This window comes from Bubalus kerabau, chromosome 23 (genome assembly GCF_029407905.1).
Source record: "Bubalus kerabau isolate K-KA32 ecotype Philippines breed swamp buffalo chromosome 23, PCC_UOA_SB_1v2, whole genome shotgun sequence".
Taxonomy (NCBI): domain Eukaryota; kingdom Metazoa; phylum Chordata; class Mammalia; order Artiodactyla; family Bovidae; genus Bubalus; species Bubalus kerabau.
In genome coordinates this window covers 34,274,568-34,291,558 of record NC_073646.1, presented here as the reverse complement: position 1 = coordinate 34,291,558, position 16,991 = coordinate 34,274,568, and the positions used below count along the sequence as shown (strand labels likewise).

At 54.2% G+C, this 16,991-nt stretch overlaps 1 protein-coding gene across 1 annotated transcript in view; it reads left to right on the top strand.

Annotated features, from left to right (window-relative positions):
- The window catches only part of LOC129637660 (uncharacterized), a 35,954-nt gene extending 21,108 nt beyond the window's left edge, over nucleotides 1-14,846 (top strand). The window contains exons 6-12 of the mRNA XM_055561881.1: nucleotides 5,844-5,891; nucleotides 7,825-7,854; nucleotides 7,912-8,037; nucleotides 8,676-8,728; nucleotides 13,091-13,161; nucleotides 14,717-14,740; nucleotides 14,821-14,846. Coding sequence (XP_055417856.1) covers nucleotides 5,844-5,891; nucleotides 7,825-7,854; nucleotides 7,912-8,037; nucleotides 8,676-8,728; nucleotides 13,091-13,161; nucleotides 14,717-14,740; nucleotides 14,821-14,846 — 378 coding nt within the window. The remainder of the gene's footprint in view (nucleotides 1-5,843; nucleotides 5,892-7,824; nucleotides 7,855-7,911; nucleotides 8,038-8,675; nucleotides 8,729-13,090; nucleotides 13,162-14,716; nucleotides 14,741-14,820) is intronic.
- Nucleotides 14,847-16,991: the final 2,145 nt, after the last annotated feature.

Genomic DNA, 16,991 nt, shown 5'->3' with positions numbered 1-16,991 from the left:
GAACTTGCTTTAATTTACGATTATGCTTTTCTGGCGGCTCAGATGGTAAAGAATCTGCCTGCAATGCAGAAGACCCGGGTTCTATCCCTGGGTTGAGAAGATCCCCTGGAGGAGGGCATGGAAACCCACCCCAGTATTCTTGTCTGGAGAATTTCATGGACAGAGGAGCCTGGCGGGCTACTGTCCATGGGGTCATGAAGAGTCGGACATGACTGAGCAACTTTCACTTCAGAATTATGCATTTACCCTTTGTCTCTGCCGCAAACTGTTAAGATCCCCGAGGGCAGAGCACGTCTGTCTCTCTGTGTGCTTCTGATTGGCACTGAAATCTCTGCTGAATGAATTAACAACTGAAGTCATAGCAGCAGCTCTTCCTGATTGAGCACTTCAGCCTCTCTCTCATGTGGACTATAAGCATCTTCATCACCCGAGGAGGTAGATAGTATTAGTGCCCCCATTTCTCAGATGTGGAGACCGAGGCTCAGAGGCTGGGATGAGTCGCCCAGTATCAGCAGCCAGAACAGGGCAGAGCTGGGCTCAGAACTCAGATGGGTCAAACCTGAGGTCTGACCTAACCCTTGTGCTATCTCAGTGGTGTGATGTAATCAAGGCCATTCCTGTATTCCACCAAGACTTAGAAGCCATCCAGTCAAGGATGTGACATTGTTTTCTGGCCCATTAAGAAAGATTAAAACCCCTGACAGTTAAGCTGGGACATGCCATCCCAATTTCAAAGACGTGAAAATGTGAAAACAGTGTTTTGGGGGAACTGATGAAATACGGTATTTTGGAAACAAAAACCATCCAGTCCTTATGATCCAAGGGACAAAATAGATGGGTTTCTCAGCAGCACTGAGGATTCTTCTGTACCCAGGAAGAGTGGAGAAGCCCCGCCCTCGGCCCTGGAGAATTCAAGGTCAAGCAAGGACAATCTAACCGTGATGAACCGAGCTCTGTGCTGTAGCCAGGAAGCCCAGGACCTCCTGGGGGCGCCAGAGGGAGACCCCAACCCTGGAAAGGGCACAAACAGGCTTCCTGGAGGAGGGGGCAACTAAGGTAGATCGGGGAGGAAGAGCAGAGGGGCAGAGAAGGGCTGGGTGGAGTGTCGGGCAGAGGGAAGAGCGCCCCCTGGAGGCCTCAAGGGACACGGCATGTAGCTGGAGTAGAAAGAGGGAACCGGCTTGAGAGGGGGATGTGGGGTGAAGAGTGACCACTCCATTCAGAGCTGGAGAGCTTCGAGGCTTCCTCCTGCAGCGCAGGGAACCCATGAAGTCACGAGGCAGTGCAGTGAGCAGGCCAACTCTATAAGCGAGAAGGATGGAGTGAGAAACGACAGGGGCCTTGAAGGCACTGTGGTGGCCTGGGAGCGTCTGGGAGGATGCTGTCGAGGATCCCCTGTCACCCTTGGGCTGGACGGGACAGGCAGCTTGAGTTACACGCTCACTCTTGGGGGTTCCCCTGGCTGTGGTCCGACCCACTGGTGAGGGGCACAGGGAGCAGGCTGGGGCTGGGGTGGGGTGCACCCTCCCACTCCCCCCCCACCCCACCCCCCGCTCCGGGGCCTGGGAATGTCTGGGCCGGCTGAGAGCCCGCTAGAAGCTGGTGAAAGGCCCCACTTACCGTGACGGATGGGGGCCCCGTCAGGCCACGCCAATTAGGCAAGATGGAGTGCCAGGGCAAGGCTATAAATATCTTGGCCAAGGCCCGGCCCAAGAATGTAAATGGTGGTGTTGAACAAGCGGGAGAAAATGTTCAGTTCAGACAGGATGGGATTTTTTTGTGTGTTTTAAAAACATGTTCTTCCCGCTGAGAAGACTTCACAACTGGGCAGCAACAAGACTGGGTGCCCAAGAGCTGGCTTCTTGTCCAGTCGGGCTAGAGCAAAGGCTGTTGAGGTGGAAAGTTTCAGGACAAGTCCTTGGGAAGATCCGTGCATTTGAAGCCCAGAAAAAGCCTGACCCCACTTGCGGCTTTGGCCTTTGAGTGAGGGTACACATTTGTCATCCAGTTTGGGGACACACAGCCCAGCCAGGTGTCAGGAGTACCATGAATACAGGCATCTACCCACACCGGGCAGCTTCCCTGGAGTGCTCTGTCCAGCTGCGGGCACTCTGGATGGGGCATCACTGAGGGAACAGCTGCTCAGGGCGCGATGGCAGGGTGGTGGAGGAGCTGCTGGGGTCATGGATGGGTGAGGCTGGGAGACCCTCAGCGGTGCATCTGGAGATGGAGTCCTGCCCACCTTAACACCCTTGTAGGGACTTCCTTGGACTTCCCTGGTACCTGAGATGATAAAGAATCCGCCTGCAATGCAAGAGACCTGGGTTCGATCCCTGGGTTGGGAGGATCCCCTGGAGGAGGGCATGGTAACCCACTCCAGTATTCTTGCCTGGAGAATCCCCATGGACAGAGGAGCCTGGTGGGCTACTGTCCATGGGGTCACAAAGAGTTGGACACAACTGAACGACTAACATACACACACACACACATACAAGGACTTCCTTGGTGGTCCAGTGGTTAAGAATCCACCTTCCAGTGCAGGGAACACGGGTTCTATCCCTGGTCATGCGTGGGACTAAGATCCCACATGCCACAGAGCGATTGAGCCCGCATGCTGCAACTAAGACCCCAGGCAGCCAAATAAATAAATAAAACAACCAAAGACAACCTTTGTAAATCTCAGAGCAGCACTGACCCACAGGATGACCCCTCTGCCTCGATGTCTGTTAGTTTCTAACCACAAGGTTGCAGGAGCACATGGAGGGAGAATGGAGAGCTGGCTGAGGAGCCAGAGACAGGCAGGTGCCCAGCAGCATTGGTACCTGCCCCTCTGCACAGACAGGCTGAGAGTGCCGAGCACTTGGCGCCACCTGGAAACCCTTGGTCAAGCTCTGAGAGTGAAATACTCACTCGTCCTCAGAGGGGTCTGAGGAAACTCAGCACAGGAGAGGCAGGGTGGGAGGCCAGGGCCTCCACATGAAGCAGTGGCTGAGCCAGGTCGGCAGAAAACCCCTGGGCAACAGGAAGGGTGAGGTCCAGGAAAGCTGGTGGTGCTGGGCCCTGCTCTGAGCGCCGAGGAGAAGGCGCTCCGAGTCAGGAAGGACGACCCCTCCATAGGGATGCCTGGGAGGGTGCGGGATGGGGCTTGAGCAGACTTGCCCTGAGCAAGGACTCACCTCCTGGCCCAAAGCAGCCCACCCCTGGGGTCCAGCCGAGGGGACGGGTCATGGAGATCACTAGAGTGTTCTAGGGGTTGTTGAGGAATTGACTCATTTGGCAAATATTAATTGAGAACCTACTATGTGCCGGGTGCTGTGCTCAGTTCTGGCTGGAGTCCTCCAGCACAGAGGTGGGGCAGGGGGTCTGGCTTTCCAAGGAAGGGGTTTCCGAGGGCTTGGAGATAGGACTTGGGCTCAGCCAAGACGGAGCTCAGGGCGGAACTCAAATTCTACAGGGAAGGGCTGGGTCTGGGGAGTAAGCCCAGGCAGATGCTGGGGTTGGGACTGGACCGACTGGAGAGGGGTAAAGGGTGGTGTGTGCTTGCCAGGCAGGAGCAGACCTGGGAAACACAGGATGGAGGCCAGTCCTGCTCCCTGGAGATCCCCCAGCAGGTGGTGATGCCTCCTCCCAGACTGCGTAGATAGGAGGGCTTAGAGAACAGGGCGGAACCTGCAGGTGAAGGGGATCCTGTGACCTTGCCTGGGACATGCCACTTGTTCCTCAAGGCCTGCAGATGCACAGTACTGACTGGGTTGGAGAGGTGGGCCAGGCTGGGAATATGAGGGGGCAGTGGGGTGAGCACATTTGTGGGACACAAATTGGGGTGCATGAAGTCAAGGGAAGATGCCTCTGTGGAAATCCAAGGCTGTGAGAGTGCAACCAGGGATGTGGTGCACAACCCAGGTGTGAGTGTGCCCTGAGGGTGTGGCCGGTGTGAGCATCCAAGGGTGGCCAGGGGTTTCCAGGTACCAGCAACATGGCAGCCGTATGTTGGTCTATTTCTCAGTCTTCACAGATGGTTTACACCACTAGTCACTGTGCCCTCGTCCCCCATGGTCATGCCCAGGCGAGTACCCTCTGCTCCTTCCCCTGACATCACCCAACCCACAGCCAGAAAGATTTGTCTTTCTCCTTGTGATTTCTTCTATTGCTGAGAAGCTTATGAAACCCCTCAGGAAGTTTAAGAAAAGTTAAAGAATTTAAGGAATATGTATACATTCTTTTCCAGAGGGAAGAAAATCTTCAGTATTTCCTACTAGCTACTGTAGAATTTTATTACTTATTTATATAAGTTCTAACTCTGTCCTCTGCCTGGAGATGATTTTAGTGTTAAATAGGACGGGTTAGCTAATGTCCTCCCACCCTGAGTTGCTGACCCTCCATTTTATAATCCTTGCTTTACCGTGCATTGCATTTTCCGTAGAAGTGGTCCTTACATATAATGACTGCTTTGTATTCTATTCCAGTGATGCACGTTTCTAATCTTACCTCGCCGTTAAATTATTGTTCTTAGAGAACATGTTTTATTGAAGGCTTTATAGCATAGTAATTATGATTATGGCCTTTGAAGTCAAACTGACTGAGATTTACATAGGAACTTTTTGCCACTTAATAGATGTGTGACCTTGGGCTAGTTACCTCACAGTAAAATGGGGTATTCAGTTCAGTTCAGTCACTCAGTCATGTCCGACTCTGAGACCCCATGAATCACAGCATGCCAGGCCTCCCTGTCCATCACCGTCTCCCAGAGTTCACTCAAACTCACGTCCATCGAGTCGGTAATGCCATCCAGCCATCTCATCCTCTGTCGTCCCCTGCCCCTCCTGCCCCCAATCCCTCCCAGCATCAGAGTCTTTTCAACAGTGAGTCAACTCTTCGCATAAGGTGGCCAAAGTACTGGAGTTTCAGCTTTAGCATCATTCCTTCCAAAGAAATCCCAGGGCTGATCTCCTTCAGAATGGACCGGTTGGATCTCCTTGCAGTCCAAGGGACTCTCAAGAGTCTTCTCCAACACCACAGTTCAAAAGCATCAATTCTTCCGCGCTCAGCTTTCGTCACAGTCGAACTCTCACATCCACACATGACCACTGGAAAAACATAGCCTTGAGGAGGCCTATAAATAACATCTTCTTCACCTGTTCAGAAAAAAACTGATCGCTGCAGGAATCCATCAGGGACAGCATTAACCTTATGACTGTGAATCGCTGTCTGCTGTCACCATTCACGTTCAACATTGTACGGGAGAACCTAGCCACTGCAATAAGGCATGAAAAAAAAAAAGGTATGATGGTTAGAAAAATAACAAAACAAAGCTTCAGTGGGCATCCTAACCCCACCTCCCTGACTTGGATAGAGTTAAACCTTAGTCATTGGTAGTGCCAGACATCCTAGGCCTTCTTCCCACCCCTGCCAGGCGGAGGCTTCCCTCATAGAGTTACTGCCGAGCACAGCAGAAAATACAAGTGTCCTGAGAGAGGAGAAACAAGAATGGAGAGAGAACTGGAACATCCTCTAGCTGTCATGCCTTCAGATAGAAATCTGAGGTGGGGTGGCAATGGAGACTGGCCCCTGATGACACCCTCACATGTGCCCCCGTGATGATGCAGTGAGACAATGCCCATGAACACTCGGCACAGTGCCTGGTACAGTCAGTGCTGCGCATATTAGCAATGTGCACGGGGTCTTGTTTGATTTCATTTCTTCTCTTGCCTTGAATTTCTAAAAAAAAAAAAAAAGTTCAGCCTGTATTTTTCCAGATGAAATATAGGATGCTTTGATGGCATTCGAAGGAAAATAAAACCCACTTCCCTCCAACCTTTGCCCCTCCCTCACTCTTTCAATAGTTGCTGGATCGACATACAAGTGGTCCTGGGGTCTGGGGCTTCATCCAGGTACAGGACGGGAGCGGGCGGCAGGGATGGGAAGCATGGCAGGGATGGGCACAGCTGGAGGGAGACGAGGCACAGAGGGCTCCACGGAGAGGGCAGCGTGGGACAGTCAGGTGCATCCGGGATGGCAGGACTGGTGCAGTCGACCAGACCCAGACAACGCAGGGCTCTGTGGGCATGGAAAGAATTTCCTAGGTTATCCTACTGGTGGTAGGAAGTTATTGGTGGGTTTGAGGCAAGCAGCAGGATGAGCTTGGCATTTTTTAAAGATCAAGCTGGATTAGAAGGGGGCAGGAGTGGCTGATGGCAGATGAGTTGGAAAGCTATCTCAGTAAGGCAGGTGAAAGTGACGGCAGCTTGGTCAGGTGCGGGGGATGATGCTGGAGGAGGGCAGTGGGTGGGGGGAGGGAAGGAAGGCGTTGGGGGGCAATGGGAGTGGTGGTGGAGGAGCAGTGGCGATGGGAAGGTGGTAGGGGTGGGGTGATGGGGATGGTTTGGGGAGTGATGAGCTGTGAGGATGGCAGGGGAAGGGAGACGTGGGAGAAGCCGTGCCTATGATGGGGGTGGGCGTGAGTGGGGTAACGAGACAGTGCAGGGTGGTGAGGGGATGGGCACGGGGCAGAAGGAGGCAAGTGCTCGAGGGATTCATGAGGTCAGATTCCCCAGGGCACAGTCCTGTTTTGGACCTGAGATGGAGAGGAGGAGGCAAGCGTGGGAAATGCTTTGGGTTTGAGCGGCTGGGACGTGAGCACTGCAGAGGGAGCAGTTTAGGGGAAGAGGAGGACTCCAGGTTTGGACGACTGAAGTTCAGGTGCCGAGGGAGAGCCAGCAGAGATGACACTGCCTGTCTGGACCAAGGAGGGAGGAGTGGGGTCCTCGGAGCCAGAAAGGATAAGGGTTTTAGGGGGTGGGTGGTCCGCGGCGCTGAATGCTGCTGAGATGGCGGGTAGGGTAAAAAAAAACCGCAATGTTGCCCTTGGGGCGGGGCTCTGTGGGGTCACCGCTGACCCCGGTGAGGGCTGTGTGGGCAGCACGGTGGGGGCGGGAGCCAGACAGGAGTAGTCTGAGGAGTGATAGGGAGGTGAGGAGTGGGAACAACTGTGCAGACAGCTTTTTGGAGGGTTTGGCTGTAACAGGGAGGCGCGAGACAGGGGCAGCCAGAGGTGGATTCGGGGTTCAAGGGAGGCTTTCTTTTTGTCAATGGAATGTCTACATGCCATTCAAGGGACTGATAAAAAGAGAGGTGCTGGAAACCTAAGAGAGGTGGATGGGCTGAGATGATGAGCAGGTGAAGGGGAGGGGAGCCAGGAACCTTGGGAGGAAGGGTCTCTTTGGCCTGGGTGGAGAGGAGGAGGGCGGACAGACAGCCAGAGGCTTGGAAACGGCAGGTTGATGTTGGTCCCGTGGAACCAGCCTCAGGCTGTGAGTAAAGGCTCAGAGCTTGGGGACTGTGATGAGGACTTGAAGGATTTCTGTTTAAGAGCTCAGAGGCAAGTCCAGAATCAGCCTGGGACTGGGGTCAGAGGTCACTGTGGACCTTGAGCCAGGTCTGAGTCTGGAGTTAGGGCCAAGATTCAATCCAGGGGCAGAGAGGGTCCTATCTAGAGCGGGGAGAGAAAGTGTGAACGCGTTAGTCGCTCAGTCGCGTCTGACTCTTTGCGACCCCATGGAATGTAGCCTGCCAGGCTCCTCTGTCCATGGGATTTTCCAGGCAAGCGTATTGGAGTGGGTCACCCTTTCCTTCTCCAGGGGATCTTCCCAACCCAGGGATCAAACCTGGGTCTCCCACATTGCGGGCAGACTCTTTACCATCTGAACCACCAGGAAAGCCCTACTTTGCGTGGCGACATGAGTCTACTATTACCACATAGAGTGGGGAGCAGATGGTTAAAACATGGTCAGAGCTCCACACCCCTGGGGTTCACCCCAAACTCAGGGTGCAGCCCAAGAGCCACTGAGGACAAAGGTGAGCTCTCCCAGACGCTCTACTCCAGCTGTCTGACCTGGCCCAGCTCCTATCCAGGAACCCTCCACCCCGAAGGGCAATGCCAACCCAGACCCCACTCCAGCCCTCTCTCCAGGGCCCCCTGGCTCAGCTCACCCTCCCTGCATCTGGGCACGAGCCAAGTCCCACCCTGCCCAGTCCAGGGTGAGAATTCCGGCCACACGTCTCTGTGATGTGGTCACGTTGGAAAAATGTTAATCAAGTATTCTCCTCGGTGTTTCCTTTCTTTCCCAGGCTGGATTCCTAGAAGACAGGAATTTATGGTGTGAGAGCTCCAGCCCCCGCAAACCCACAGCCAAGGTCAACAGCACGAGGCGGGCAGCACTGCCAAGCGAGGGGGGGAGCCCAGAAAACCAAAGTACATGCATTTTAAAAATTCCCTTCTCTCTCTCACGTTCCCCAAAGGGGGGCTGTGCTCAAACAAGGTCCTCCAGACAGGCCCAGATGAGCCCCACTCAGAGGCAAAGCCTGCAGAGCTGTGGGGGAGGGGGTCTCTTGGGCCCACGGAGGGTCTGGAAGTGGCCCCACTGATGAGCCCCAAGCACGGCAGGCCCCACTGGGCCTTGGGGACGCTGGGCCGGCTACCCCTGGTGCCCTCCTTCTGATCAACCAAGGGCAACTGAGACAGACAGAGGTGCCCTGGGCCAGAGCCCCCTGTGGTGGGCGCCTGATTCACCCAGTTTCCCCTCTGCCTTCTGGGATCTGGGGGTCTCAATCGCCTACCCACAGGGAAGGCCCCATGCCCAGGGGCCAGAATTCCCTGTCACGGGTCCTGGCCCCAGACTCTCTGGCAGAGAACAGGCTCGTTCCAGCCTCCTGGGGTAGCCGAGGAGAGGTGAGGCAAGGCCTGGAGACCCCCATGGTTCAAACCCCAAAGACTCGGTGCTGACAAGGCAGCCCCCACTCCGGCTGTGAGCCCCTGAGCATGTAACTAAACATCCATGCATCACCCACACGCTTGCCTCCAAGTGAGGATGGAATGAAGGCTGATGTGGAAACAGGGAGGTGACCGGCACGTGAGGGGCCGTGGGTCCCCCAGGAGAGAGCGACCTCCCAGAGCGCACGTGTGTGTGTAGTGGGGGGACAGACCTTAGCCAGAGAAAGCCTCAAGGAGGAGGCTGGAGTTCACCAGGCAGACACAGAGCAGGAGGGGGCTTGCAGGGAACATTCCAGCTGAGCTTGCCGCATGTGCAAAGGCCCAGAATGTTTATATCTTGGTGAGACTTTTCATATAAATACATTCTCAAATCCAAGAAAGCCCAGACCTCTGGCAAACCGCACGTCTGGGTCTCTTACTCTGCCCTGGAGCCCGGGGATCGGCAGAGCGTGTCGCCCGACACAGCCCCCAGCTCCCTGCTCTTCCCGTCGGCTTCCACCCCAACAGCGCCACACCATGCACCCCAAAAGGGGTCCCCCTCTACTACCATCCAGCCCCTCAGCTCCAGCCTTACTCTGCCTGCTTCCTCCTCCCCACCGTCTCCCTCCCAAGCCCAAGGACCACTTTCAGCCTGTTCTCCACACGTGCCAGGAGTCAGGAAGCAATGGGGGACTCTCCCCAGGACCCCCGAGTCTCTCTCTTTCATGGTCTCTGCTCCCTGAGTCCCTAAAATAGAGGGAACATGAACTTCCAGCTTATATTTCATTTTGTTTTATAATTTTTTAATTTACTTATTTAATTTTGGCTGTGCTGGGTCCTGGTTGCCATGCGGGCTTTTCTGTAGTTACGGTGAGCAGGGGCTACTCTCTAATAGTCAGGCTTCTCATTGCGGTGGCTTCTCTTGTTGCAGAGCATGGGTTTTCAGGCGTACGGCTCCCAGGCTCTAGAGCACAGGCTCAACAGTCGTGGCATATGGTCTTAGTTGCTTTACGGCTTATGGGATCTTCCTGGACCAGGGATCAAACCTGTGTCTCCTGCATTGGCTGGTGGATTCTTTACCAACTGAGTCACTAGGGATGCCTTATGTTTTAATTTTTCAATCTCTTTTTGGCCCTCAATCACAGACGGTTCATTTCCGTTGTCGTTTTCATCCCCATGGCCCTGCCCTCCCCGGTCATCTTTCTAACACAGGTCCTTTTCTTCACAAGTGTTCTTGCAAATGTGGACGACTAGTGACTGCCTTGGAGAAGGCAATGGCACCCCACTCCAGTACTCTTGCCTGGAAAATCCCATGGATGGAGGAGCCTGGTGGGCTGCAGTCCATGGGGTCGCTAGGAATCGGACACGACTGAGCGACTTCACTTTTGCTTTTCACTTTAATTCATTGGAGAAGGAAATGGCAACCCATTCCAGTGTTCTTGCCTGGAGGATCCCAGGGACGGGGGAGCCTGGTGGGCTGCCGTCTATGGGGTCGCAGAGAGTCGGACACGACTGACGCGACTTAGCAGCAGCAGTGACTGCCTAGTATGTGCGGGGCTTCCTGTCAGGGGGTTGACATGTCCCAGAACTACAAAGAGGGAGTGATTGCACAACATCATGCAACTGGATTGCACACTTTAAAATAGTAAATAGGGGGGAACTTTCCCAGTGGTGCAGTGGTTAAGATTCCTGGCTTCCAATGCAGGGAGCACCGGTTCAATCCCTGGTCTGGGAACGAAGATCTCACATGCCACACAGCATGGCCAAAAATAACATTAAGTTAAATTTAAAATAATAAAAAAATGGTTAATGTTATGTGAATTTTAGGTCAATTTTTTTAAATGTACATCACTATTTGGTGGGATTTTTTATTTACTTGAGTGGAATTGGGCTGCGGGCTATATTTCTTTTTTACTTTTTCCATGCAAGGCTCTGTTTTTAAGATCTAACAGCATGGTCTTGTCTCCATCGGGCTGGTCACTTTGCATGGTGACTACACCCAGATCCCAGCGTGGGCACCAAGGGTACCCCTCTCCCTGCCACCAAGAGCAGTGTGGCTGTGGATGCCCCCTTGTGGGCCTGGGTGGCAGTGTTTTGATGATACTGCCGGGTCTGAAGGCACATGTGCACTTAACAAAACCCTGCTAGATGGCCCTCCATCAGGGCTGATCACTCCTGCCCACATCCATGCCAGTATTTAGCATTACATGGCTCTCTAATGGCCTTCCCTGGTGGCTCAGATGGTAAAGAATCCGCCTGCAATGAGGGAGACCTGGGTTCGATCCCTGGGTTGGGAAGATGCCCTGGAGGAGATCTTGACAACACACTCCAGTATTCTTGTCTGGAGAATCCCCACAGACAGAGGAGCCTGGCGGGCTACAGTCCATGGGGTTGCAAAGAGTCGTACTCTGTGTATGACCGAGTGACTAAGCACACACTAATACCCAGCAGTCTGATAAGTGTTAAGACATATCTCATCATTGGCCTTCCTTGGTGGCTCAGCGGTGAAGAGTCCATCTGCCAGTGCAGGAGACGCAGGTTCGATCCCTGGTGCAGGAAGATCCCACGTGCCGTGGAGCAACCAGGCCCGTGTGGCACAACTATTGGGCGTGTACTCTAGAGCCCAGGAGCTGCAGCTGCTGAAGCCTGCAGGCCCTAGAGTCCATGCTCCTCAGTAAGAGAAGCCACCACGATGAGAAGCCCGTGCACCACACGAGAGAAAGCCTGTGCAGTGAAGGAGACCCAGGGCAGGCATAAATAAATAAAGTTTGAAAAAATATATATCTCATTATTGTTTTAATTCCCTGGGCTTAAAGGCTTCCCTGGTGGCTCAGCTGGTAAAGAATCTGCCTGCAGTGTGGGAGACCTGGGTGCAATATCTGGGTTGGGAAGATCCCCTGGAGAAGGCTACCTACTCCAGTATTCTGGCCTGGAGAATTCCATGCACTTTATAGTCTCCATGGGGTCACAAAAAGTCAGACATGGCTGAGCAAGTTTCGCTTTCATTGTCTTAATTAGCATTTCTCTGATTATGAGTGCGGTTGAGTCCCTTTCCCTGTTCTCTAGTTGGGTGTGTCTTCTCTGCAAATGGTCCGTTCATAGCCTTTGGCCCATTTTTCTACTGGAGCTGCTGTCTGTTTCTCCTTGCCCTGCAGCCATTCCTTGTCTATTTCAGGTCACAGTTCCTTGTTGCTTAAAAACCACGATGTGTTATCATCCTCCCGTCTGTCACTTCCAGAACCCCTAGTTCCATCTGGATATTTTTGAGGAACTCGATAAACTTACTCTAAAATTGACACAGAAGACAGATCCGTGAATGGCCAGGTGACTTGGAAGTACCGAGAGTGAAGCGTTCACTTGCCCTGCCCAACATTAGCACACAGAACAAAGCCGCTGGGAGAAAACAATTCGGTGTGGGTGCGAGCACAGAGAAGCGGGTGACAGAGCAGACACGCGAGCTCGGGGCAGAGTTTAACACACTCCAGGTCCACGGGGAAAGGGTGGAGGGCTTAATAGGGTTGAGGAGATGGGCTCACTTGACCGAGACAAATTACAACCTCATCCCTGTTTAATACTATCGTAAAAAGGTGACTCCAGATGGATTAAAGACGGAAATGTAAAAAAGCAGAGTTCTGAATTTGCTAGAATCAACTGTTGGAGAATAGCTTTGTAACACAGGAGTGGGGAAGGACTTCTTCAAACAAAACCCCTGAAGCACAGATCTGAAGGCAGAAACGGCAGGCCCCGTAGCCTTATCCAGGGGAAGTGGCATTTCCTCCCGGATGCCAGCCTGGACCCTGCCCACCTGGTGAGTCATGGGCGCTCTTGAGGGTGGCGGCCTGGCCCGCCCTTCCCGTCCGTCCCCAGGCGGGAGCAGCCTGCAATGCCCGGCTTATCTCGCCCTCGCCCAGGCCCTGCAGACATGAGGTCAGGGCCGGGGATGTGATGGGGGGTGGGGGGGTGGACAGGGGTCATGGAGAGGTCAGGGGTCTCTGGCAAAGCTGTCACTGCCCTTTCAAAGTGGGAGTGGAAGACAAAGCAGGCCTTGAGCGACCCTGCCAGCCCCTGGGGCTGGGGCACAGGTGCGAGGCTCCTGTCATTGGGGTGAGGGGAACAGGGACACGTGTGGCAGCCTAGCCCTAGATCAGGATCTCCAGTCTGGGACTCCCTCTGCACCCCCTCCCACCTCCCAGCATCCTCTCCAGTTTTTCCATCGGTTTTTTGTTACTGGCTCTTCCAGCCAGACTGAGAACAAGCAAGAGTGTGTCCCTCCATCCGTGTGTCTATGCTCCACCTGGGCACCTCCTTGGGGCGTATCCCGTATCTGTGTGTCCCCTTCAGGTCTCCCCGCACCAGCCCTGGCCCCGGGGCACTCCGAGTCCAGGGTGGGCTGAGTCCCTCTCAGAAGCAGGGTATGTGGACACCTGGGTGCCCAGGTCCACACCAGGTGCGTCTGTGACCATGTGTGTGCAGCTCTCTCCAGCCGTCCCGCCCCCTTGTCCTGTCCCCAAGTCTGTGTCGCCTGTATTGACTGCTCTTCCCAGAAGGTCCCTGATGAGTGGGACGAGATGGTGTGTCCCCCACCTGCTTCTGGGCATTCTGGCCAGTGCTGGGCAGCAGTCTGCAAGCTGGGCAGTCAGTGGATCAGCACATATTTATTGAGGGGTGTATAGGTCGGCCTTGAGGGGCTTACAGCCTGGTCTGCCAGCCTGCAGGGACCAGGAGGAGGATATAGATGTAGTTGTCTGCTCTGGCCAGCAGTGTTATTTGTCTCTGCAGCTCAAAGACCACCCCCACCACAACCCTGAGCCCTTCCCCTTCCGGCAGAGGGGTGTCAGATCTGAGGGTCTTTGTTCCGGGTGAGTGGGGGTGGGGGGACCTGGTCCTTACCTCCCTTCACCCACCTCCCTGCAGGGAACCCAACATGCAAGTGTTATCAAAGTTTTCTCAAGTACACATAGCTAAATGATGATAGATGTGTGTGTGCTCCATCGCTTCAGCCATGTCCGACTCTTTGTGACCCCATGAACAGTAGCCGACCAGGCTCCCCTGTCCATAGGATTCTCCAGGCAAGAATCCTGGAGTGGGTTGCCATGCCCTCCTCCAGGGCATCTTCCTGACCCAGGGATCAAACCTGTGTCTCCTGCATCACAGGTCAATTCTTTACCCACTGAATCACTTGGGAAGCCCAGACAGGCAGATAAATTAACAAACATTTGATTTGTTTGTTGTTGCTTGGTCGCTGAGTTATATTCAACCCCACAGACTGTAGCCCACCAGGCTCCTCTGTCTATGGAATTCTCCAGGCAAGAACACTGGAGTGGGTAGCCATCTCCTTCCCCATGGGATCTTCCTGACCCAGGGATCGAACCCGCATCTCCTGCATTGCAGGTGGACTCTACTGCTGAGCCAGCAAAGAAGCCCAGATTTGTACATACACGCACATATGTACATACATATATATTCAAATACTGTGACTTATTTTTGAACTCTTTAATCACAGTATTATATTATTGGGTTGGCCAGAAAGTTCATTTGGGTTTTTCATGCCATCTTATGGAAAAATCTGAATGAACTTTTTGGCCACCCCGTTGTTCCTCTAGAAAAGCACAAAAATCATATGTGAACTCTCATCAAATCCAATGTGAATTTTCACAAACTGAGCACACTTGTGTTGACAGCACCGAAATCAATATAGAGACCTTTCCCGGGTCCCCCAAAAGCCACCTCACACCCCCTTTCCGTCTTGATGACTGCTCCCCCCCACCCCAGGATGATCACTCTGCCGGCCTCTCTTACCATAGACAAATTTTGCCTGTTTCGGAACTGGATGTAACTGGAATCCTAGAATATGTCCCCGTTTACGTCTGAGGCTCATCAGAGCCATCGCATGTAGCTGCCAGTGTTTACATGTTTATTTGATGCAGGCAATGGCCTGTGCCTCCCCTTCACCACCTGAACTCTCAGAGTCCACCCCTCGGATCGCTGAAGGTACCCCGAAAGACTCTTGGGGCCCCTCCTGGACCCTGCAGCCCCTTCCTGGGTACCAATGGGTGCTGTTCTGCACATAGGAGGTGATGCCCTGAAGACCATCTGAAGATGCAAGTCTGGTCTCTGCTTCGAACCTCCCACAGCTCCCACTCGCCTCCATAAAAGCCACGTCTGGAGGGATCCGGCCTGCTGGCCTCCCCGCCTTTTTCTTTCCACTCGTCACTCTCAGGCACCCTACTCAAAGCCCAGCCTTCGATTTCTGGCTTGTGTGTTTTTCTGAATTGTGGTTACCCTAATTGCTATGTCCCTGTCTCCCTTTAAACTAGCAAACATCTTCTTGTCTTTGAAGACTTGGCTGAAATGCGCCCTCCTCCAGGAAGCCTTCTCTGACTGCTAAGGCAGGGACAGTGCCTCCTCTGGGCTCCAACAGCCTCCTGCTCCCCTTAAAGTGCCCCCATTCCTCCATTTCAGTAGCATCAGTTCATATGACCTGGGTGCATCCGGCTTGGGAAAGATGTCAAGGGGTCCTGGCCAGGGAGCCCAAAGGAGAACCATCTCCACAGGGGTGAGCCAGCTTCTCCCCCAAGCTGGCTTGGCAGCAGAGAAGGCGGTGTGACCTTTCGGGTCAGAAGCCAGTCTTGGACAACACCTCTGATCGGGATCTACTGTGACTCCTCCAGTTTCCCCTGACCAGGATCCCACAGCCCTCTAACAGGGCCCTCCATCTGCCCCGTTGCAGCCCAAGGGTAGCTGCTCATCCGCATATCTGATCATGATGCTCACTGTCTCAAACCCTCCATGGCTCCCCAGTGCCTTGGGCCCACATCTTGGTGTGATTCCCATGGTCTGCTGACCTCCGCAGCCTCGCGTCTCAACACCCATGGCTCATCTGCAGCAGTTTACTCCATCAGATAGACCCTGGGCAATTCCCCAAACTCTGTCCCCCAAGCCTTCGCCCACCACACTCTCTGCCCAGAGCTCTCTTTCCATCCCCCAGCCCAGCCCCAGGTACTGTAAAAATGGATCCTGTTCTTTCCAGAGAGGACTGACTGCTCTGCCTTGTCCCCCGGCACCCCCTGTACCTTCTGTCCTAGACCTTGAGATGCTGGGGGAGCCCCTCTGTGTTTGTCTATCGTCCCCTCTAGACTGTAGACGCTGCCTGGTGCTGCACCGTGCCTGGGGCCTGGCACGCAGTGAATGTTTGTCCAATGAAGGAGTGAAGGCACCCATTTCACAGACAAGGGGCGTGAGGCCCAGAAGAGCAGGGACAGGGCCTCTGATCCGTTGTGGAGTGCATATACAGGCCCTAGAGTTTCTCAGAGGGTGTGGGCCAGTTTCTAGCCTCTAGGGTCTTCCCCTCCGCCCCCGACCCCAGATCATCCCCTGCTTGGAACAGTAGGCTTGACCACCCCTCCAGGGGCCAGGAAAATAGGGGTCCCCTGGAGCAGTCTTTGGAGAACTTTGGGGCTGCTTCCTGAGAACCAGGTCACCAGGACATCTGTTCTGCAGAGCTGGGAGCTCCGGCCAGGCCTTGGCTCACCTCTGGGCTCCCCTCTGCCTCCCCAGCTGGGTGGGACTCAGGGTGAGGTGAGCTGCAAGGGGAGGATGTGACCAGAGATGGGAGGTGCTGGGGAGAGGCAGGCCTGATTTATGAGGCAAGCAGTGATGGGACCATTTGGCAAGGTGGGCACGCACGACAGACCCTTGGAGATAAGAGCCCAGAAGTATGTGAGCAATGTAAACAGCAGGGGGCGGACACCACGGCTGCCCTCCCGCGCCCCCCACTGCCCCGTACCAGCCGGAGACACCGGGACTGGGGCAGGTTAAGGACAGAAGGTGTCAGAACCTTCCAGGACCAGACCCACCTTTCCCCACGAGCTGGCCTGAACCTCTCCTTCGTGGGGAATGGCCACCTCCACACATCACTTCATCCTCTCTCAAAGCAAACCTACTCCTTTTTTTCATCACTGCTTTTGCTCAAGTCAGTCTCTCCTCTTCCTGGCTCATCATAGCCCTTCTCAATCTCAGCCTGGGGGCTTCCTGCTGGTCCGATGGTTAAGAATCTGCCTGCCAGTGCAGGAGGCATGGGTTCAATCTCCGATCCAGGAAGATGCCATATGCCTCGGAGCAACTAAGCCCTTGCGCTACAACTGTGGAGTTTGCACAGCTAGAGTTCATGCTCTGTAACAAGAGAAGCCACTGCCATGAGAAGCCTGCACACCACGACTGGGAGTAGCCCCCTCTCACTGCA